This window comes from Embiotoca jacksoni, unplaced genomic scaffold (assembly GCF_022577435.1).
Source record: "Embiotoca jacksoni isolate LCO1_2020_lvr unplaced genomic scaffold, fEmbJac1.0.p SCAF_12, whole genome shotgun sequence".
Lineage (NCBI taxonomy): Eukaryota > Metazoa > Chordata > Actinopteri > Embiotocidae > Embiotoca > Embiotoca jacksoni.
Genome location: NW_027185252.1, coordinates 16809800 through 16831287, shown reverse-complemented (window position 1 = coordinate 16831287; position 21488 = coordinate 16809800). Strand labels below are relative to the sequence as shown.

At 42.1% G+C, this 21488-nt stretch overlaps 2 protein-coding genes and 1 long non-coding RNA gene across 5 annotated transcripts; 2 read left to right on the top strand and 1 right to left on the bottom strand.

Annotated features, from left to right (window-relative positions):
* Positions 1–244: 244 nt before the first annotated feature.
* On the top strand, positions 245–13142 carry sgpl1 (sphingosine-1-phosphate lyase 1). Of its 2 annotated transcripts, none has more exons than XM_069145168.1 (14): positions 245–382; positions 3977–4142; positions 5026–5093; positions 5381–5528; positions 5683–5762; positions 5999–6127; positions 7520–7608; positions 7708–7816; positions 7907–8005; positions 8098–8244; positions 8539–8777; positions 8875–9021; positions 9105–9225; positions 10685–13142. In XM_069145168.1, the coding sequence occupies exons 1-14, from the start codon at positions 371–373 to the stop codon at positions 10826–10828; spliced, it is 1698 nt and encodes a 565-aa protein (XP_069001269.1). In that variant the 5' UTR covers positions 245–370; the 3' UTR covers positions 10829–13142. The 2 variants fall into 2 exon arrangements, with proteins under 2 accessions (XP_069001269.1, XP_069001270.1); XM_069145169.1 differs by lacking the exon at positions 245–382 and adding an exon at positions 2958–3020.
* A 42-nt stretch (positions 13143–13184) lies between these two features.
* Positions 13185–15671, bottom strand: pcbd1 (pterin-4 alpha-carbinolamine dehydratase/dimerization cofactor of hepatocyte nuclear factor 1 alpha). The gene is made up of 4 exons (XM_069145170.1): positions 15547–15671; positions 14674–14805; positions 14489–14569; positions 13185–13645 (listed from the first exon to the last, which is right to left on the bottom strand). Exons 1-4 carry the CDS (start codon positions 15547–15549, stop codon positions 13553–13555), a joined length of 309 nt encoding a protein of 102 aa, XP_069001271.1. The 5' UTR covers positions 15550–15671; the 3' UTR covers positions 13185–13552.
* A 1656-nt stretch (positions 15672–17327) lies between these two features.
* LOC138195021 (uncharacterized) lies at positions 17328–20914 on the top strand. Of its 2 annotated transcripts, XR_011177982.1 has the most exons (5): positions 17328–17468; positions 18337–18477; positions 18865–19028; positions 19176–19311; positions 19552–20914. It is a non-coding gene; the product is annotated as an uncharacterized lncRNA (long non-coding RNA). The 2 variants fall into 2 exon arrangements; XR_011177981.1 differs by lacking the exon at positions 17328–17468 and having other exon boundaries at positions 18013–18477.
* The last annotated feature ends 574 nt before the right edge of the window (positions 20915–21488 follow it).

Genomic DNA, 21488 nt, shown 5'->3' with positions numbered 1-21488 from the left:
TGGTCGTTCGCCCTGCTTATCAAATGCGCTCACACGACCGGTAGTGGCTTTCACGAGGAGCCTTTGAACGCAGCACTAACTCGTCCAGTTGTGCGCGTGAAAACGTGCGACGCCGCCGGTTCGATAGAAGATCTGCAAAGCGCGCGCGCCGCCACACAAAGAGCAACACTTCAAAGCGAACTGTTGCCAGATCCAAACAAGCGCAGTGCGCGCGCAGCCAGTTGCTTCCTGAATCAGAGTTAGCTTGCTGCTGTGTTTGATAGTAGCATGTAGATGAGAGCCGAGGACTCGAAGCAGACCGTCGGAGGTGACTTTGCCCGAGAACCAGACACAAAAAAGAGGACTTTCGGTGACGGTTTGCCTCGTCGACATGGATTACTGGGTAGGTGCCGCTTCACTTTATTCCGTTTTGTCACGTTACATCCGGTGTGGCTCGCGGGACGATGACAGTGCTGCTGCAAGACGCTCGAGGGGGCGAAGACTTGTTTATCAAAAGTGAAGTTAGGTAATGACCCGACTTGTTTTTCTCCGAGTGATGCCCCGATTCAACAAACAATGCGTCCAACAGCGAGGCTTGTTACCACAGCTTTACGCTACTCAGTTGAGGCTTTTTGTGAAGAAACATTTCGCCCCCCCTGAGATGGGACATTCATGTTTTCAGACACCCACACATGTCTGAAGTGAAATATACATGTATACCCACACACGTGATGTTTCATGTGGGGCTGCCGTGAAGTCAAAATGTGACTCCTTGTTTTGATGAGGTACTTCCTCTGCATATGCTTTAAAGCTCCCTCCTATTGTTTATTGTAGCACCCACTGTTTAAAATTAGAGATCCTGCACAACATAAACCTGCAGGAAGTTTCAACAAAGCGTTACCCTCAGGGGGAGGGGAGGGGGATGGGGGGGGCTGTTAACATTTGTTGGGTTTTCCTTAAAGGTGCACAATCAACTTTTTGTTGCTGCAGACAAAAAGACTCATCACTGGAGGACAGCTCGTCTGACACAGATCTGCTGCCAGGGCAAAGACTCAAAGTTTGAGTCAACTTTCCAGCTGTAATTATTTCCTGATCTCTTCATGTCTCTTTGACTCACAGCCGAGGTGATGTTGTGCGACTCTGCAGTCAGTTTTCCTTTGATGTATCCAAGAGCAACCACCTCATACCCAGTACATTTCCATGAGAACATGTCCTCCCCTCGGAGACAACAAAAGGTCTCCTTACAGAATAGTCAGTCAAATGTTGTAATGGGGGGAGAAAAGGAACGGGCGTCCACTGGTTAACAAGAGTCAGACAATACTGGCACGAAAGTCCTTTGTGTGGTGTAGGTGTAAGTTTTCCTGACGGACAGATAGCACTGAATGGTTTGGAGAAGTGTGGGCGGACCTGAAGGTGAAATGTAGACTGAAAATGTGTTGGATAACAGAAAGAGGTCCTTATCTGAAAGAGCACACTTGTCTTCTGCAGCGATGGTAGATAACATCGCTTAATCTTTTTCTTTATGACTGATACATGGCAGAGATCACGCAGGCACTTGGTACTTTTCTACATGACATACTTTACCTGTTATGAAAACTCAAGTCAAGGCGCCCGTCCAACATTTGTTCACGGCTTCTTTTCCGTTGCGTCCCAGTCGGCTCTCTGCAGCTGATCCTGCCAAACCTGAACGAGAACACGTTATTCGAACAGGCAGGTATGGCAGCTGTTGTCCAGGCGTGGTGGGGTGGGGTGGGGTGGGGTGGCGTGGACGGCGGGGGACTCCTGTGGCTTACTGGCAGCTCAGACCTCCACTTAAGATTTACTGGGAAAAAAAACCTTTCATCTGAGCTTCAACTGCTTTGTGTGATTCAACTGTAATAATAATAATAATAATAATAATAGTAACACCTCACATCCTCACAGGTTGGAGCAAACGTTGAGACACCTGTGACATAATAAGCAGCGTTTCCATTGCACAAGGGGCCACTTGCAGAATTGTGCCATTATATGATGTTTATTTCAGGCGGCACTGATTGTGATTACTTAAGATGTTGTCTTTTGAACTTTAAGCTTTCTTCATCTGATTGTGGCTGAGTTGGAGAGTCCTGCTGTCAAACTGCCAGCTATTGAGCCATAAAATCCCCGAAGTGGGAGAGACAAAGATGATTTGACAATTTAGTTGCACTTATGTAATGAAATTGCATACATCCAGGACATGGTCCAACCTTACACCCCAGCCAACTCCCTCCACTCTGCTTCTACCAATCAGCTTGTTGCTCCTCACTGAGCTAAACACTCTACTAAATCACGACTGTTTGCTGTCCTGGCTCCTAAATGGTGGAATGAGCTCCCCACTGACATCAGGACAGCAGAAACTCTGTACATCTTCCGCCGCAAACTAAAAACACTCCTCTTCCGACTTTACCTTGAACAGTAAAACTTTAGTAGCACTTAAAATGACACTTACTGATAACACTTGGTAGTTTGGCTTTCTTGAAGAAATTGTATTTTCTTGATTCCTGTTGTTCTGGGTTTTGTACCCTCATGGTTGAAATGCACTTATTGTAAGTCGCTTTGGATAAAAGCGTCAGCTAAATGAAATATAACGTGATGTAAAAATTGATGGGTGTTTTACTGTGATATTGCTGCAGCTTAAGACTCACTTGGATCCTCTCAGGCTGTGAAAACTCAGATTTTTGACATTATTTGAATTTTTTTTATGATATAAGGCGTAGATGTAGAACAACACTCAGAGATCTGCGTACTAACAGGCAAACTTCCTGTCTTGTCCGATCATGACTGATTGCAAAACATCCCCTCGGCTGGATGTGTTGTGTTGCCAGCTCCGTGGTGGGAGGAGTCTCGGTGGTGGGAGGAGTCTCGGTGGTGGGAGGAGTCTCGGTGATCGTCGCAGGTTGGCTGAGAGCTCCTCTTACTCTCACCTGGGGAACACAGAGCCCAGTGACAGTCAGAGGAAGCGCTGACAGGGTTTTAGTGAGAGAGGGAATAAACACTCTGTAGGTGTGACAATGTCTTCTGATGTGAGTACTTCAACTTTAACTGACTTCTAACCAGATTTAAACGTACCCGAGCACCTCGAGCTGTTATTGAAGCTACTTCAGTGATTACTTCCGCATGTTCTCGTGCTGGGGAAAGTTACCTGCCTTTAAAAAGCTTTATGAAACACATGTTTCCTGTTTCTCATGTGTTGTCAGTCACGCTCGAGAACATTTCTACTTCACTGTTGGTCAGAATTCTTGAACTGTACTTTTAGATGCCTGACTGAATTAATCGTGTTGCATATGAAGATTTAGGGCCTGAGTTGCAGTATTTTATGAGCTAATATGCTGAGTTATTACTGTAATTTGATGTATGTGTATCTGCATGTATTGCAGATGTATAAATCTTTGAGAATGTCTCATAAAAATGAACTGAAGTAGAATTATTGCCTCGCTTTGAAATAAAATAGTAATGATGGAGTTTCATCAGCAGCTTACGTATAAACATAATCATGAGAAAAGATTTCTAACATGCAGAGAGGCTGACCGATACTTTTACAGACCCCAATGCAGAAAAAGATGCTTTGGGTAATTTAGAAATTGTTCAATTAGTTTTGTTTAATAGTTATTTATGATAATTACACTCTCAGTGAAGTTCCCCATTTCAATTCCCTGCTGGTTTTTTTTTAGAGAATAAAGTTTATTGTTAAAGTGTAAGATATCCTTCCTCCATTACATATCTTTCTCTCAAGTGTTTGAGGAACACATTTTGCTTGATATTTCAAAACTGGAATTTATTTTTACTTCCTAATATTGATATCAACCTTGGCCCTAAAAGTCCAGTGTCGGTCGGACACTAATTTACAGTGACGTAAGAGTCTTATGACTTCCTTCAAATTTAAATGCTGACACTTCAACATGTTGTAATGTGTGTGTGTGTGTGTGTGTGTGTGTGTGTGTGTGTGTGTGTGTGTGTGTGTGTGTCTCTCTCTCTCCAGAGTGCCTTGGAGGTGTATAAGGAGATGGTGCTGCTGTACCTGGAGGAGGGCCGACGGCAGGTCAACTCCCGTTGCGGGGACCTGGAGCCGTGGCAGATCATCGGCGTGTCGGTCATCACCACACTGGGAGCGGTGTGGGTCAAAGGCTTCCTCTTCCAACAAGAAAGTAATCTTTCACACATGACGCTCGAGTACAAAGAAGGAGTCTCAATCAGGGACGATAACACATGAAGTCGGCTAACAGTCACAGAGCTTTTGGAGTCCGTGCTCACATTTGGCCACTTTCACAGTGTAGTTTAGCAGAGTTTGGCTCCCACACTGTACTTTGTAATCACATTCTTTTTTTTATAATAACAATAAACTTTATTTCTATAGCACTTTTCTAAACTTCAGTTACAAAGTGCTTTACATAAAATAAGCCATTAAAACAAAACAACAAGTGAATTCTGAGAAGTCTTAACAACACAGTGAACTTATAAAATAAATAAGAATTGATCACTAAAATCAGCAAAGGCTCTCCGATAAAAGTATGTTTTAAGAAGAGACTTAACAGATGTCACTGACTCTGCAGACCTTATTTCCTCAGGCAGCTCGTTCCATAACTTGGAACGACTTTAATATGTGTTTTAACATCTTCTAATCGACTGTATGTTATCTCAAAATTTGGTCTCAGCCGTTGAGTGAGTATCATTTTTATAGAAACCTGTCTTTCCCTGCTACTCTGCATTTAGCATATGAAAGTGCAGTACTTGTGTGTTTGTCTGAGAAAAACCTTCAATCAACAAGACTTTCTAGATCTTCTATCAACCAATCAGTGGTTCAATTCAACAGCACTCATCTTACTTCACTTCAGAGAGCGTGAAAGGTGACAACGAGGCTTCAGTCCTTCCATGGTCAGAATAAAATACCTCATGAATACGCCTCCGGTTTCTCAGAGCACGTCTCGTCTTGACGTGTGACTGCAGACCCCAGTCAGCTGTTTAATAGTTTGTGGTTGAATGTGCGCCTGCGTTTCACCACAGCTGCTGCCTCGTCTCTTTGCCTAATAGGTCTCACATCCCGAATCAAGAAGCAGTGCTTTCGAATCATCAGAAAAATCCCCTTTGTTGGCGTGACAGTAAGTATCAGCGGTAAATCTCTTCCTTCTTTGTCCCAACAAGCACTGACTCTGTTGTCTGAGGCTCTCATGAGTCACTCTTGGATGACTGCATATCCAAGAGGCGGTGGCGGCGGTGGTGGTGGTGGTGTTCAGACCTTTGCCATACTTAACATCACCCGGTGGTGATAATGTGTGGTTACTTCTGGTCAGTCGGCCACACTGTTACTTCACTGATGATTTTCCTCTCTGTTGTTTTTACTGACAGCTGATGCCCATGAAGTAACTCATTCTTCTCTTTATATCAGATTCAGAAGCAGCTGAACAAGGCTCTGGATGACATGTCTGTCAGTCTGTGTACTCTGAAGGAGGGGATGAGCTACACTACAAAGCTGCCCTCTAAAGGTCTGGCTCAGAGCCAAGTCATGGACAAGATCAGAGAGTATGAAACCTTGAGTAAGTATGAGCCTCCTCTGTGTTATCTTCCTGAATGTTATTTTCTAATCTTTATTCCTGATAGGAAAAACATGTCGTCTTTTTTTTTTTTCTCTTGAAAAGAAATGTCTTTATGAAAGGCAGAGATTTCTGAAGGCATGATGTGTCGTTGCAGATGAGGTGCAGTGGGAGAAAGGCTGTGTTTCTGGAGCAGTGTACTGGGGGGATGAATCACTGACTAAACTCCTGGTGAAGGTATGCGTCTGTATACATGTCTGGACTTTGCTATTCCGAACACGAACAACTCGAGGTCGAGCTTGAATACATTTTACTGTTGGTTACAATCAGCAGCACAGAGTCGGACTTTTGTTACTTTTCATTATTTTAAATCTCGGGTTTTTGTTTTTCTTCATGACTCACTGTAAATAACTAGAGTAAATGAAAATTTGTAGTTCTTTTGTAGCGCATTCATTTTTGCGTTTGTTCTTCAGGTATATGGAGATTTTGCGTGGAGCAACCCTCTTCATCCCGACATCTTTCCTGGCGTGAGGAAGATGGAGGCAGAGGTTGTGAGAATGTCTTGCACACTTTTCCGCGGTGGACCGAACTCCTGTGGGACAGTAAGTCCCCACACACAACCGCTTGAGAAGCCTTGAGAATAGAGTACTAGATAGATACTAGAAAGTAGATAGATAGTAGATGAAGAGAAATATTTGACTTCTTACCTATCTATGAATGGCAAAAGTATGTGAACCTTTGCTTTTATTGTCTGGTGTGACACCTACAGTCAACTTATCAATCAGTCCTGCACATCAGCGAAGAGGAATTTCTTCTTCTACTCTGGAAAGTTGATTGTTTACCTCAGATGAACCGCTCGCTTCAGGTCCCTCCACAACATTTCTAATAGATTAAGATCAGGACTTTGAAACATGAACTGTATTCCTATTTTGCAGAATAACTTGTTTGAGTTATTTTCTGGCTTTATAACTCATTTCTTTAGAGATTCAGTTTACAGTAGATGTCCTGACATTTTTCTTTTGGTATTCGCTGGTGTAATTCAGAATTCGTTCTTCTTTCAACGATGAAAAGCCGTCCCAGCCCAGATGCAGCAAACAGGCCCAAACCATGATACTACCACCACCCTGTTTCACAGATGGGATGAAGTTCTTATGCTGGACTGCCGTGTTTTCCTTTCGCCAAACATAACACTTCTTATTTAAACCAAACAGCCGTAGTTTGGTCCCATCTGTCCATAATGGAGCTTTCTGTATCCAACCTGCCATGCAAACATGTTGTTCACTGTTCTCCTGGCGGTGGACTTATGAACATTAACAATGTGAGAGATGCCTTTAGTTGCTGAGAAGTTACCCTGGGTTCCTTTGTTGACCTCATGCACTATTAACCGCTGTGTACTCAGAGTTATCTTTTGTTGGTCTCCCGTTCCTGGGGAGGCTGACAATGGACTTGAATTTCCTTCATTTGTACACTATGTACACTCTGACTGTGAACTGCTGAAGCCCAAATTCTTTAGAAACGGTTTTATACCCTTTTCCACCCTGAAGAGCATCAACAACCCTTTTTTGGAGGAAATCTTCTCTGTTCGTGCCGTGATACACTTCAACAAACATGTTGTGGACCTCAGACTTTGATAGATTTCTGTTCCTTAAATGAAACGGGGAACTCATTCACACTCGATTGTCATCCCATTGATTAAACTCTTAATTTCAACTTCAAATGAACGCCTCATCTTCGAAGTTCACATACTTTTACCACTCACAGATGTGTAATATTGAATATTTTGTCTTGATAAACAAATGAGCAAGTACAATATTTCTGCCTCATTTGGTTAATTATGTTCTCTTTTTTTTTCTTTTAGGACTGATAATGTTTTAGGTCATATCTATGCAGAATTATAGAACAATCTAACCAAACAATACATGCACAGGAAACATACAAGCCAGTACACGGTTGGTGGACTTAGTTTGATGCATCTTTTCTTCCACTTTGTGCAGGTTACTTCAGGAGGAACTGAGAGCATCCTGATGGCCTGCAAGGCCTACAGAGACATGGCGTACGAACGAGGCGTCAAACACCCTGAAATGTAAGATGAGCTTTATAAGACACGAGGCCGTGTCCAGGTTTTGTTTTTACGGAGACGGTCGTAAAATAATTTTTTGCGTTTTCCCTCCAACTTCTGCAGTCTTGCACCGATGAGCGTCCACGCAGCTTTTGACAAAGCAGCACATTACTTCGGGATGAAGCTCATTCACATTCCCCTCGACAAGAAAACTATGAAAGTAGATGTGAAGGTGAGAATCCGACATGCGCGGGCAGCATGTGCTAATTGACTGCTATTTATAAGACGTGCATTATTCCCACATTGTTTGCTCTCTTTTCAGGCGATGAAGAAATACATCAACAAAAACACGGCCATGCTCGTCTGCTCCACGCCGCAGTTTCCTCATGGAATCATGGATCCCGTTGAGGAAGTAGCCAAGGTCAGAAGTAGAAGATTTTTCCTTTTTAAATAGTTTCTGAAATGAAAACGGGGAAGTTAAATCCCTGAAACTTTCCCTCCGTGTGTTTCCAGCTGGCCGTTCGCTACAACCTCCCGCTGCATGTGGATGCCTGTCTGGGCGGTTTTCTCATCGTCTTCATGGCCAAGGCCGGTTACAAACTCCCCCCGTTTGACTTCACGGTAAAAGGCGTTTCCAGCATCTCCGCAGACACACACAAGGTAAGGAGTGGCGGTTTATTCCCTTCAGATCAACAATTCTGCTATTTAGTTTCTCTTGTTTTATTCTTTCTCTTACTAAAAAACTAAACATTCAAGTTCATGCAGCCTTAAACATTGTACCATGAGGGTGACAATATTTAGTTTTTTAAGCTTGTATACACTGCTAGTTTTTCAGCTCTGTAATGTAGTCTCATTTATGCAATAAGTGTTGGAAAGTATCGTAACGTAATGTATCATTTAATCTGAACTGGACATCCTTGTTTGAATCTGTCTGTTTGTCACATTTCTCTCCAGTATGGCTACGCCCCCAAAGGTTCCTCCGTGATCCTCTACAGTGATAAGAAGTACCGTCAGTACCAGTACTTCGTAGCTCCGGACTGGCAGGGGGGAATCTACGCCTCGCCCTCTGTGGCCGGCTCCAGGCCGGGAGGGATCATCGCTGCCTGCTGGGCGACCATGATGCACATGGGAGAGAACGGATACGTGGATGCCACCAAGAAGATCATCAGCACCGCACGCAAGATCACAACACAGTAGGACGCACAAAAGTCATATGTTAATAACAATATGAGAACTCTTAAACCATAATTTAAGCCTCTGAGATTTATTTATCTTTTTTCTTCTTGATAGAATCCGCAAGATAAAAGGAGTGTTTGTGTTCGGGGAGCCAGAGGTGTCAGTGGTCGCGATCGGCTCGGATGTTTTTGATATTTTCCGTCTGTCTAATGCGTTGACATCAAAGGGCTGGAATCTGAACACCCTGCAGTACCCGTCCAGGTCGATGCAACACAAATAACATTCATTTGATGGATTTAAATTTTGTTCAAATACTCACAACTGCGTGATGTCCTCTTTCACAGCATCCACATTTGTTGCACAGTTTTGCACACCCAGCCGGGGGTAGCCGACGAATTCATTCGTGAGGTCAAAGAGCAGGTCGCCATCATCATGAAGAACCCCAAAGAGAAAACCACAGGAATGGTGAGTGAGACCGGACTGTGTACACACAGGACAAAGTTAGAAAATTAGTCCAGTCAGTTCTCTGAATCAATAACTCACCGCTTTGCTCTGATGTTCAACGGTCCGACAGTCTGTAACGGAGCTGCCGCATGAAGTAAAATTCACATCGACAGTCAATTTACCGCACAGTTTCCAATCAGCTGATGTATGTGTCTGTGGACTGTTGGAGGAACCCAAAGGAGAAAATATTCCCTCATTTAAGTGCTGATTCAGCATTTAAATCAGAAACAACCAACTTCATTTTCATCTTTGTCTGTACTCTTTACCATGCCGTCGGCCTGTATGGCTTTTTTTTTCTTTTTCTTGTTGTATTAAATGTGAATTCAAGTGGACACCAGCAGCATCAGCCTGCACTGTGCCTGGCAGGTTTGTTAGCTGCATTGGTCACACCGAGGACAAAGAAATTGAACAAGGTCACAATCACAGCCGAGAATTACCAGACCCAGATTCACTGCGTGAACACACTTGATGAAGGATTGTTTCCAATCGTTGCACCCTAATGGGTGTCGACCTCAGGTTCATTTTAAAACGATTAGAGCAACCTTTAACCAATGAGCATTGACCATCATGGACTGAATATTGACCGCCATCTTCGGAAAATTGACGTACTTAGCCATCCCAACCGATCACTGATTGGTCCGCCTCGCGGAGGAAACCTTATAGCAAACAGGGTTTCCAGACTATAATCTCTGCAAAGACTGAAGCTGTGAGCAACAGTCTGGTCTATGCTGCTAACTTCTTGCCCATTTGCTAAAGAGCTTCTTGATAAAAGGTTGAACCGTTGCGAACAAAAATTCATGACGTCAACGCAAGTTATCAAAGTTGACAGGGAGTGAGGTCATTGGACAAACAAATTTAGAATTTCCCAGCATGCCTTCATCTTTTCATAGGCAATGACCCAAAACCTTTATTGTTATACACAATAAGCACCCGTTTCTAGTTAAGTTGTTGAACGGTTGTCTCGAAGTTGAAAGGGTCAATGCGTGAGAGCGTCTGTCCCAACGTCATTATGTTGTCCATGGACCCCTGACAGCCTGTGAGCAACGCACTATTTGCACAGCTGAAAGTTACAACGTTAATGCTTGACATTCATTTTACAAAAAAAAGAACAAAAAGACTCTTTGATTTTGACACACTTCCAGTAGACATTAAAAAGTGTCACATCTGTGCCACACTTTAACTAAAAGAAGGTATTGATGCAGTTTATTTCTGCATCTGACATTGTGGGAAATGTCGGAAAATACCTGAAAGTAGTCAAGATGGGCTTCTAAAAAGTGGTTACACCTAGAAATGTATAATGCAGCACTGAACCTCTAAATCTCTAAATATTTGCTGCTGTCTGAGGCAGAAGATCTGTTTAGTTGTTTCCTTTATTTCTGTGCACTTATTAAAACTCCTTCATGTCTTCCTGTTGTTTCAGGGAGCGATCTACGGCATGGCCCAGTCCATCCCAGACAGGTCCATGGTGACGGAGATCTCCCGAGGTTTCCTGGACTGTCTCTACAGCACCGAGGTGGCCAAATCAAACACCAGTCACATGAACGGCAACGGCAAAGCCCACTGAACTGGGACCGGGCCGCCGCACGCAGGGAAACGCGCTCGCCTCCTCCCCAGAGCTCCGAGTTAATCGCACAACGGTTGCCTTATCTTGCATTACTACACCGTACGGAAAACATCTGCAAAGATCTTTGAAGCACAAGCCATCGTCATTTTAAACAGCCTAGATGGAAATCGGTTGTAAGAGACAGAATGACTGGGTCCAAACGAGTTTTAGTCTTTTAATTTGATTTTAATTATGTAGTGGAAATGTGTGTGTGTGTGTGTGTGTGTGTGTTGTTTTGTTTTTAAAGTTCATTTCAATTTAAGGTTTATGTTCTAATACATGTCTGTCATGATCTCTACTGATTGCATAGCAAGACCATTCAGTTATTTTATTTGTATTTTTTTAATGCCAGAACATTTCAGCTCGTCACTGCTTCACCATCTGTGATGACTCGGCAAAAAAACACAAAGCCACTGAGAACCTGTTCGCATCGCTGTGCTGCCCTCTAGCATGAAACCCGATGTACTGATCACGTAGCAGAGAACATAATCAGGTTAATCTGTAAATCACTTGAAACTGCAGCTCTGACGTTCCGCTCGAACTTCGTCTCTAAGCGTGAACGCGTGTTTTGTCAGCACTTGACGTTGCTTTTGTTTTACGTCTGCGTTCGTGCTCTATCGACGGTTGGATTTGTAGACAGCGGCAGAATGATTTAGATAGTGGGAGCTTTTAAATGTCATTAATATTCAACAAAAGACAGGAGAACAAGGGCATTCATGTTTTCTGAAAGCGGCAATCCAAAGTTTATCAGCCACTTTGATTGTTTTATGACCATCTCCACTCCGTAGTCGCTTGTCTCGGATCTTAACAGGCCGGACCGGAGGCTTCGTTTCAGCTCCGGTCTGCTGTAACATTAACGCATTATTTCCTCGGCCGTCTGCGTTGTAGTCGTCTCTGCGTCACCTTGTTGTATTAAATTGTCTCCTAATTCAATCTACCTCAGTTTCCACTCAATGCAAACGTCATGCATTCATTCATCCACTGAAACACGGTCTAACAGGGCGACGTGTTTTCATTTCTAACATGATGGACGTCACATTGTCGGGGCATTTGATTAACTAATAAAGTGTTCTTAAATACACAGACAGAGAGGAAACAGACCCACTGTGACGGAGATTTCTGATCCACAGACCGACAAATTCAATAGTTTCCTATCTTTGGAGAAACTACTTTAGTAAATATCCACTCAGCCGGAACGTTTACTGACAGGTCGACAACTTAACAATGCATACTGTAACACCAAAAGGATCTTGTTCTCTTTATTTTACATGCTTTCCTGATGTTGTTGAAATGATTTCCATGTTTGTGCAATATGTATCTTTTCCTTTCATGAAGTGAAACAATGGGGAACGCTCTGATATTGATGTTCAAGTCATTAGAAGAATACTAGTAAATGAAAGTCTATCAGCTTTGTTAGTGCAATTTAAGCATTTGTGTGACCACTGGGTGTTCAGTAATCACTTCATTTGTGTGTTTTTTTTTGTGTGTGTTTTCACTAACTGTGTTTTTATGTCCTGATGAGTTTTAAAGAGATTAGACATGAATGTATTTAGCGTCTTACATGTGCAAGAATTTTCTCAGCTTTTAGTCGGTGCTTATTTTAAAACACGGCCGCTAACGGTGAAAGCTCGTACCATCATCATCATCCCACCCATCCTGAAACTCTCCGCCCGCTGACAAGGTGTGGAAACACATGCCTGTGCAAAAATAAAAACGAAATGTGGAGAAATATTATCCTCCAAAATTATGATTGTTTGGCTAAGAAATCTATTTTGAATACCAACTTTGAATATAAATTCCTCTTTAGGCAGAAATCTTCAACAGATTATTAACAAGTCTACGCAGAAAATATACAATCTGCCTGGCTTGTATTCTTCTTCTGTGGCGACACATTGTAGCAATAATAAGTGTTTTAACTCACGTCATCATAACAGTTATTCTCTAATATCATGGGTTTGGCTTCATAACGACTCAAATGCACCCTTATTAAAATGTGTTAATTTGAAGAGAAGACCATCAGAGTACTGGATCGAATCACATTTCCATCGTAGATCCGTCTTGACTTTCACTGTGTCATCACGTGTGAGGCACTGAATGTATCTCTGCTCGTGTAAGAGTGCATCCTCATTCACCAGATGGAAGTTCAGAAACGTGATGTTTTCTCCTGGAAGAAGGTCCTCATCAAACCCTGTTAACCCACTCTGTTAACACGCTGCGTTGACCACAGCAGGCCTTGTTGTGTTTTCAATAAAATGCATTCAGTCTGACAAGGAGATCATCTGGTCGTTTTTTGTTTTTAGTCACAATACGAACACACTGACGAGAAAAACAACATTTTATTAACACAGTATAAAAACATTTGACCCATAAGACACTAGTTGGGACAGAAGGACACATGTACCACTGAATGTGTTGTATTAACTGGAATGGTTGCTCAGACATCACTTCATTTTTTTTTTTTTTTTTTTATATCTTAATTTTTAAACGTGATTTTACCATTTCCTTCATCTTCTAATCTCTTTTTTTCTTGATGTATAAAACCAACAGTAGCAGCTACAGTGGGTCCTCTGCAGTCTGACACTCACAGCTGGATGTCTCACAATGAACCGACAGTAAATAGCTCTTATTCTTTGGGTTTTGCAGGTCACATATTCAGAAGAGCCGTGACTTCCAGCATTTCAGTTTTCACATCAGAGACGCCTGGTCGATGAAGGAGGCCAAAGTGATGTCATGCTGGGACAGCCCACCGCAGTCATGGGTGCTGAGAGTGATCTGGACCTGAGAACAGAGGACAATGGAGCAGGGAGGGGAAATCTGTGAGTATGACGCTCACATGACCAGAACAGGCCGATTATTTTTCTGAAGTGAATTTCACTATGTTTGACACTCGAAACTTTCCACTGACGTACTCTGAACCCAAAGATTAATGACCTGAGGTTGTCATTTGTCACAAAATGATATAAGCAGCGATGAGTCAGCTGAAGCGAAGGCCATGAAAAAGTGTCTTTGATGTTTTTGTGACAAAACCACTTGAAATGTACTAAAAGTAGTTGACGTGCAGGAAAGGTAAGCAGCACGGTAACGGTGAAATCAACCGAATTGAAAGCTGCAGAGTAGACCAAACACAGCACTGTCAACCCAGTATGCCAATATTCAAATCTGACAACAACAAAAAAAGGAAAAAAACACGGAAACTTTCAGCGTCAACAACGACCCGCTAGCTGAGTGGTTCAGCAGGCAGCACGTGCACACAGGCCTTGAGCAGGAAGTCCCCGGTTTGATTTGATCTTTGCTGCATGTTAGTCTCCTCTTACCCTCATTACCTGTCAATCCCTGACTGCTGCAATCAAATAGAGTCATTAAAATGCCCCAAAAAAGATGTTGTAGTTCCCAATTCTTTAACACAACCCACCTGAAGTCTTCTGATTGAAGTGACTGAACCCAGTGACTGAACCCAGTACTCGCACCCCCCCCCCATCTCACTTTGCTCTTAAAAATAAATCTGTAGCATCTATAGCAAGGACAGCCAATCTGAACTCAAACCCAGCTGTAATGTTTTCTATGGTTTTCACTGATTATCAAAAAATGTGCACATCTAAAGTCTTTATTGGTCCTTCATACCTTATTATAAACATTGAACCACTCAGGATGATGGTCCATCTTCTCTGCTTGTATAGCCACTCTAGACATGAAACCAAAAGCCTAAAAAAACCAAAAAAAAAACAAGCACTCACTCAGTCATGTACTGTGCATATAAATAATGTACAGGAGGGTTTTGCGAGTCAAAAACAATAAAATATTAGAACCTGATTGAAGTCTTTGAAGATAAACTCTTTATAAATGGCGTCCCGTCCAACAACCTCCACCCACTGAGCGCTGCGCAACAGGGGGAGGAGGTGATTCCTCTCCTCCTCAGTCAGACCCTGGATCTTCCCAGCCTGTGAGGACAGAGCAGGAGGTAACAGGGGCAGATCACAAACACAAACTGTGATTGGTTGCACAGGATCCCATCTGGAAACAATGAGAGAGGCCACTTTCTGGGTTTAAAAAAACAAAAACAAAAAAAAACTAGCTGGTTCAAAGGTATGTGATGATGATGATGGTGGAGGGAGGGAGGGGACAGGGGGTGTCAGTCAGTCAGTCAGTCACTGGCTTCCTAATCTTGACACATGATGCAGAATCACATGATTTAAAGTTGGGTTCATTCAGCCGTCCGGACCCTGTCAACATTTCACAACATCCCCTCACAGACACACAGGATGTCAGTGAATCTGGAGGTTTCATCGGAGGGCTTTGTCCCCAGATGAGCTTAAAAAAAAAAACAACAACAAGGCAAACAGACGTCTCACCCACAGCCTGGAGCAGAGCAGTGACATCAACAGGTATCATAGCAACGCTCTAATCTGCTCTATCAGCAGAGTGGCTGGGCAGCACACAAACAGCTCCCACTGGTTCAAACCTCATCCATTCTTCAAATAAAACAATTTTATACACACACACACACACACACACACACACATCCATCCGTGCAAAAACATATCAACAAACATGACACTGCATTGTATTGATCTATCTAAAAACCTTCCTCTGTCATCAAGCTTCAACAAATGGCGTTTCATTGAGTGAGTGTCAGCCGATGTCTGAGGCGGTGAGCGGCCGGAGAGCTTGTGTGTACTCACCATGTTTGCAGAGTGTTTTCATGCACAAGTGGAGGTTCAGCTCCAGCTCCCTGTTGCACGCAGGCAGATATGCTTTGGCAGCCAGTCAGAGCAGCTGGAATAAATCCATCCGACACACGAGCCGTGGGTCCTGCTTAGCTGCTCCTGCACAAGCCTGAGTTTAAATCCTCACTGCTGATTGGCTGATGTCAGGCGCCTGTCAGCATGGGTTTAATCATGAACTGTCCTCTGTTGCACAAGAAGGCATGTGAGGCCAGATAGATTCAACACTGGAGGCCTGTGTTTGCTGTGTGATCAAAGAGCGAGAACTGCAACTTTTATTTTGTATTTTTTTTTTATTATTTATTTATTTTTGGTTCTTGCCATTATCTTCTTTTAAATCTTTTTATTGATCTTGCAAATACTTTAGCCAGAAAAGGAGAACAGGATGTACAGGATACTACATTCAGTTGCGTGTCGCTTGGAGGTAGTGTACCTGTGACAGTCTGCCACTGAATACAGAAATAACAAATACAACAAACAAACAAACACATCACTCTGAGGAGGTATGGTATAAAGATGGATTCAAACAGAGACAGAGGGAGGACTGCAACTTTTATACACTCTGTGATCTATTTTATACTGCGTATGCACACATATTAAACAGGAACTTAAACTTCAGAATAATAGTCCACTGATAATTTTGTTTTGGTTAAACAGGACAGCAGATTTAAAACGACAGTCTTCAGTTGACTGGAGTTCATGTCAGAGGTTAACGAGCTGCTCCTTTGAGGTCGCCCCAATGAACTCATCTGTCACAGCGAGCGCTCAGAGAAATGAAGTGGTTAATGAAATGAAAACAGGGAGGGAATGTGACAAGTGATCCGCATTTAACAGTCGACAGGAGATGGAAATGAGAAGGGTGCTTCAGTGTTTTAGTTAGAAAGGAAAGCAAAACCATTAAGATTGGAGTCAAATTGGAAAAGTAAAGTATCTCCATCTGACTTCTTCACTGCTGCTCACACATACAGTGATCAGCTGCAGCATTTAAACCACTGACAGGTGAAGCACGAAATATAAAACAACAGTCCAGCAATAAACCTTTCCTTTATAAGGATTATAATGTTCAGTTGTTGTTTAATCTGATTGAGACAGGTGTTGATTTATTGAAATAGTCACTTTGGAGACTGTAATTTGTGGTGCTGTTGAACTGCACTGTGTGCTGTGTATTAGGTGTTCCTAATATTTTGTCAACCTTATTTATTCAAATAGGAGGACCACTATATTAGGAACACCTCTCTGTAGAGCTCAGTGCAATCCATATGAAGGGAGCATTTATTGATATCATACTTTATACTTCACCTGTCAGTGGTTTTAATGTTGCTGCTGATCGGCGTACGCAATAACCTTTTTAAACTTGTAAACTGACATCAATCTTGTTTTTTCCATCTCCCCCACAAATGATAAGAGTCCTTAAAGACCCTGTAAAGCAAATTCCAAGATTTGCTTCTCAGTATATTATATACGTGTGAAATGAGTTGCTGAAAGCATGTGCAAAGTTTGAAAACGTTGTCGCACTGAAATGTGGAGTTAGACCGTTAAACAGTTTTTCATCTGCCTTCAGCTCAGGTTTTTTTAGGCGGGGCTAAAATCTAGCTTCAGTACGTCACCGAGCTACCGCACAGACAGTTTATATAACCTTCTGCATGGCTCCTCCTCTCACACGGTGAAACGCTATAAAAGCCTGGAGCTCATTTGCATAAGAAGTCATCCCACTCAACTTCAGTTCTACTCCTGCTGTAGTCAGATTGTTATTTTACATCAGCTAGCTGCTGCAGGACGTCTCCCTCCACCCGCAAGTTCATCTTTCCTGGAAGCAAGAACCTCCAAAGCAGCGCTGCATTGTTATTTAAATTTCCTACTGATGAAGAAAGGAAAAAGAGGTGGGTTGATTTCATGATGAGCCTCGCTAAAGGAGACGGTAGGATTAACACCAACAGCCGGGTCTGCAGGGACCATTTCACAAAGGATAGTTTCACCAATTTCCACCGGAGACGGACTGATTTCACGGACGTACCGCTTCTCCTGCATGCTCCGATAACCACGGGATTGTTTTATGTGTCTCAATATAGCTCCGATAAGGAACTATAATATATAACTCTATTTTACATGTCGGGGTGATGGTAAACATGGACCAGAGGAGATCTAGTCCTCCCGATTAATGAGGGTTGTTGTTTTTGTACTCCAGTGTAACGTTACAATCACCGACCCTCTCGGTTACATGTACCGGTACCGGTCCGGATAAACGAGCCCAACTACATGTGCAGGAGGCTGCAGAGAGCAGGTGGAGGAGGAGGAGGAGGAGGTGGAGGGACATCAGTGGAAGAGAAAGACTTTCGGCTCGACCTGAGCAGGTTCAAAGTTTGAATTGACGTGATAAAATGAATTGACATGTGACAATGAATTGACATGTGACATAATGAATTGACATGTGACAATGAATTGACATGTGATGTAATGAATTGACATGTGATGTAATAAACTGACATGTGATATAATGAGTTGACGTGATATACTGCAGCGTTGTGCATGTTGCAGTCGTTACAGAACTAAATCAACTCCTCCGCTCTTATTATCGCCACTATTGTAATGCAGGTGGTTAGAAGTAGTTGGAGACTCACTGTCTTCTGTCTCTGGTGTCCAGTTTGACTCCTGTGTTACAGATCAGGGGGACAAGTTGGATTTATATGCATCTGTATGTTTCACTCATTGGACAGATACACTCTCTTTTTCTATTCTGTTTTCATAAAGCAGTCTGCTCCAACCAGCAGAGACAGAACCACTGACATCATACACGAGGTCACCTGACAGGTTGGATGTTGGATGTCAGGTGCACCGTGTGGAGAAAAAGACTGCAGCCACATGACTCACTGAGCAGCAGGAAGAATGCAGGTATGAGATATGTAACTTTCTTAGTTTGTCTTCATAAATATCTCTGATGATAGATGAAACATTGTAGGTACAATAAAGTTGTTGAAAGAAAACACTGCTGAAGGTTGTTAAAAAAAAAAATTAAGGTCATCTGGCCCAATGTCAGATTATTTTATTATATTGATTACAAAAAATGATCAAAACAACAATTCTTGTTGTGATTGGCAAAGTGGCGAGTGACGAAGAAAAATAATTGTGCTTCGCACACTTATGGAACAATGAAATCTTACAATGTTAATGGTCAAAGTACAGCAATAATGTGAACATGTGTGTTGTGTTTACATACAGTCGTCCCGTATAAAGGCTGCACATAAAGAACTCTTGTTACTATGCTTAAATATTTTCCAGGTTCTCAAACTACAGTAGCCACAAGGAGTGTTGCCGTGGGCAACACCACATCCCAGCTTCTTCCACTCCCACTGCGTCCAGGTGGGAACAACTCCAACACCTGGTGAAGCAGCACACATCTAACCCCACAATCCCACTTCCAATCAGCTGCTCGCTGACAGAAAGTAAGTCACCATCTCATCCTACAACTGTAATACTTCCTCACACTTGTATTTATAAAATATATATACATTATGACATGACGGCCTAACCTCTCTGTTCCTTGTTCCTATCTTGTTTTCTTTTTCCGTCCCACCTGGTTACACCACCAGTTTCACTGCAGCTAACCTGCCTCTTTGTTCCTGAGATGGACCTCCTGAGACGGCCCTTCTGAGACGGACCTGCACTGGAGACCACCAGAATCAATTCATAACAACATCATATTATGTGGCTCAAGAAAAAAAAAAAGTAATTACTCCAAGGGATGAATAGCTGAGTAAATAACACATTTCCAGAACATTGCGATATTCAATTTAATTTGAATTCCATTTAATTTATATTCTGCCAAATCACAACACGGTTTTTCAAGGCATTTAACATAGTAAAGTCTGTACAGCTGGAGAGACAGTGTTTTGGAGGTTGACAACAGATACATGTATTATGAATTTACATGCGTGGTTTAAATCCAGTATCCTCCATCTTCATCAGGGGACTCTTGGTGAATGCAGAGCACAACACAAGAGGGAAAGACAACCTGATGGTGCTTTCCCAGTTATCCCAGCACCACGACATAAACCTCAGTAGGTCGGTAGGGAGCACGCCTGTAATGACAAAATAACAGAAACATGTCATCATTTCAGATTTATCCAGGTTTGCTTTGGGAAGGGGAGGAGTCTTACATCAGTAGATATCATTATCAGATATTTTTGTTGAATACATTGATATAAAAAAAAAAAAAAAAAAAAAAAAAAAAAAGTATTATTTAGACTTTATTTAACATGCTGTTTTTCAGATCCGCTACTTCATCAGTTAACTGTGGCTTCTCTCTCTCCCTCTGCTTCTCAGTGTGTCACATGTTCAGTTGCTCCTCTGCATCAGCTAGATTATTGTAATTCCTTGTTGTCAGGAGGTCCCAGTGACTCTTTGCAGTTCTCCTCACTGGCGTAGTTGTGCTCTTGTTTCTGCAGGTATCCTGAACCTGGAGCTGCTTGTCTCTGCTCTGAGATTACTGGACACACCAACAGTTCCTTGTCTTGGATCGCCATGCTGTTCTTTTCTCACCCTAAAGGTCCAGGCAGATGAATGCCCACCTTATGGCTCAGGAAGATGAGGGATAAAACTGGAAGTACTTATTTTTGTGGAGTATCTGTAAAAGCACTGTTCAAACAGTAGAGAAAGAGTCCATCGCTCTTTTAATAAAAGCAAGAGTGACAGGAAGACATGTTTAAACTCTCAAACTTCATCTGTGTTTGTTCCACCTGTTGACTAAAAACCTACGTGCACTCCGGTGTTATTAGTTAAATATCATTACTCTTATTTGCCTATATATCAAAAGCAAATGATATTTGTTTTGGGTACATTAATCCATAATGTAATGAGTCCTCTAATACTTTATTTTTTAAACAGATTAATTTATGCGTGGTGATGTAATCAATGGTTTTTAACAATGTTATTTCTACACGTTCAAAATCAGTAAAAAAAAAAAAATGTCTTTATCAACAAACTTATGCAACCTTTTCCTTCCTCTGGAGCTGCCTGTGTTGTGCCTGGTGTTCAGAGCATCCTGCAGGGAGCCGGGTTCAGGCAGACTGGTTCTGGTCCTGGATGGAGAGTGATGCATCGTGGGACTTCTGGAAGCTGTGCACATCTATTCACAACCTGTTATGTCATAAATTGTTTCAGTGGAGGGATCTCGTACTCTACTGGCTGTAAATGATCATTGTGGAAGATATATTTGTGGTTTTTTTTTACATACAACATGAATCTCTTTGCAGCAGATATTCTCTTCCTCTGTGGCCGTCTTCCTGCATTCCCCACCGGTCCACGTGTACAGTTCAATTAACGGTGTGAATAAAGATACTGTTAACTATTTAATGTATCTATTATTTATCATGAACAACTAGTTAGTAAAGGTATATAGTTGGTTTACAGCATTCTGGTACTCAGCTGGTACGATGCAAAGAGAAATTTAGCAATTAACACATAAAACACTCAGAAGGCTGCAGGTAGGTGGAGTTGAATGAAACTAACAGTACAACGTGTTCAATTTGATCGTAGTCTAAATAATAATTATAATAACAGGTTCTTTCACCTATAAACATGGTAATAAAAACAAGTAAAAAGAGTACAGGGTTCACTTATTTATAAATCTACAAAACCGGGTTGGATAACAATGATATATATTGAAGAGTGGAAGATGACTGCAAACTGGATCTCTGACAGTGCAGACAATTAAAACTATATATACAGTATGTTCATTGATATCCCAGCTTGATTTATCTACTTTATGCTAGTCAGTACTGTTATTACTAACTTAAATAAATTAGAGAAAATAATTACCATTCTGTTGCAGACTAATAAGAATGACGTTGGTTTTCTGGTTCAGTCTCAGCAGAGGAGACTGCTGATTTTCTCACGATTTCAAA

Excerpts from the sequence above, each read along its gene's own strand:
- sgpl1 (XM_069145168.1), top strand. Across the intron at positions 7,609-7,707 it reads GGCGTCAAACACCCTGAAAT|TCTTGCACCGATGAGCGTCC; the intron begins GTAAGATGAGCT and ends CAACTTCTGCAG. Across the intron at positions 8,245-8,538 it reads TCTCCGCAGACACACACAAG|TATGGCTACGCCCCCAAAGG; the intron begins GTAAGGAGTGGC and ends ATTTCTCTCCAG.
- pcbd1 (XM_069145170.1), bottom strand. Across the intron at positions 14,570-14,673 it reads TCTTCAAAGACTTCAATCAG|GCTTTTGGTTTCATGTCTAG; the intron begins GTTCTAATATTT and ends TGGTTTTTTTAG. Across the intron at positions 13,646-14,488 it reads GGTTCAATGTTTATAATAAG|GTCCAGATCACTCTCAGCAC; the intron begins GTATGAAGGACC and ends CTCTGTTCTCAG.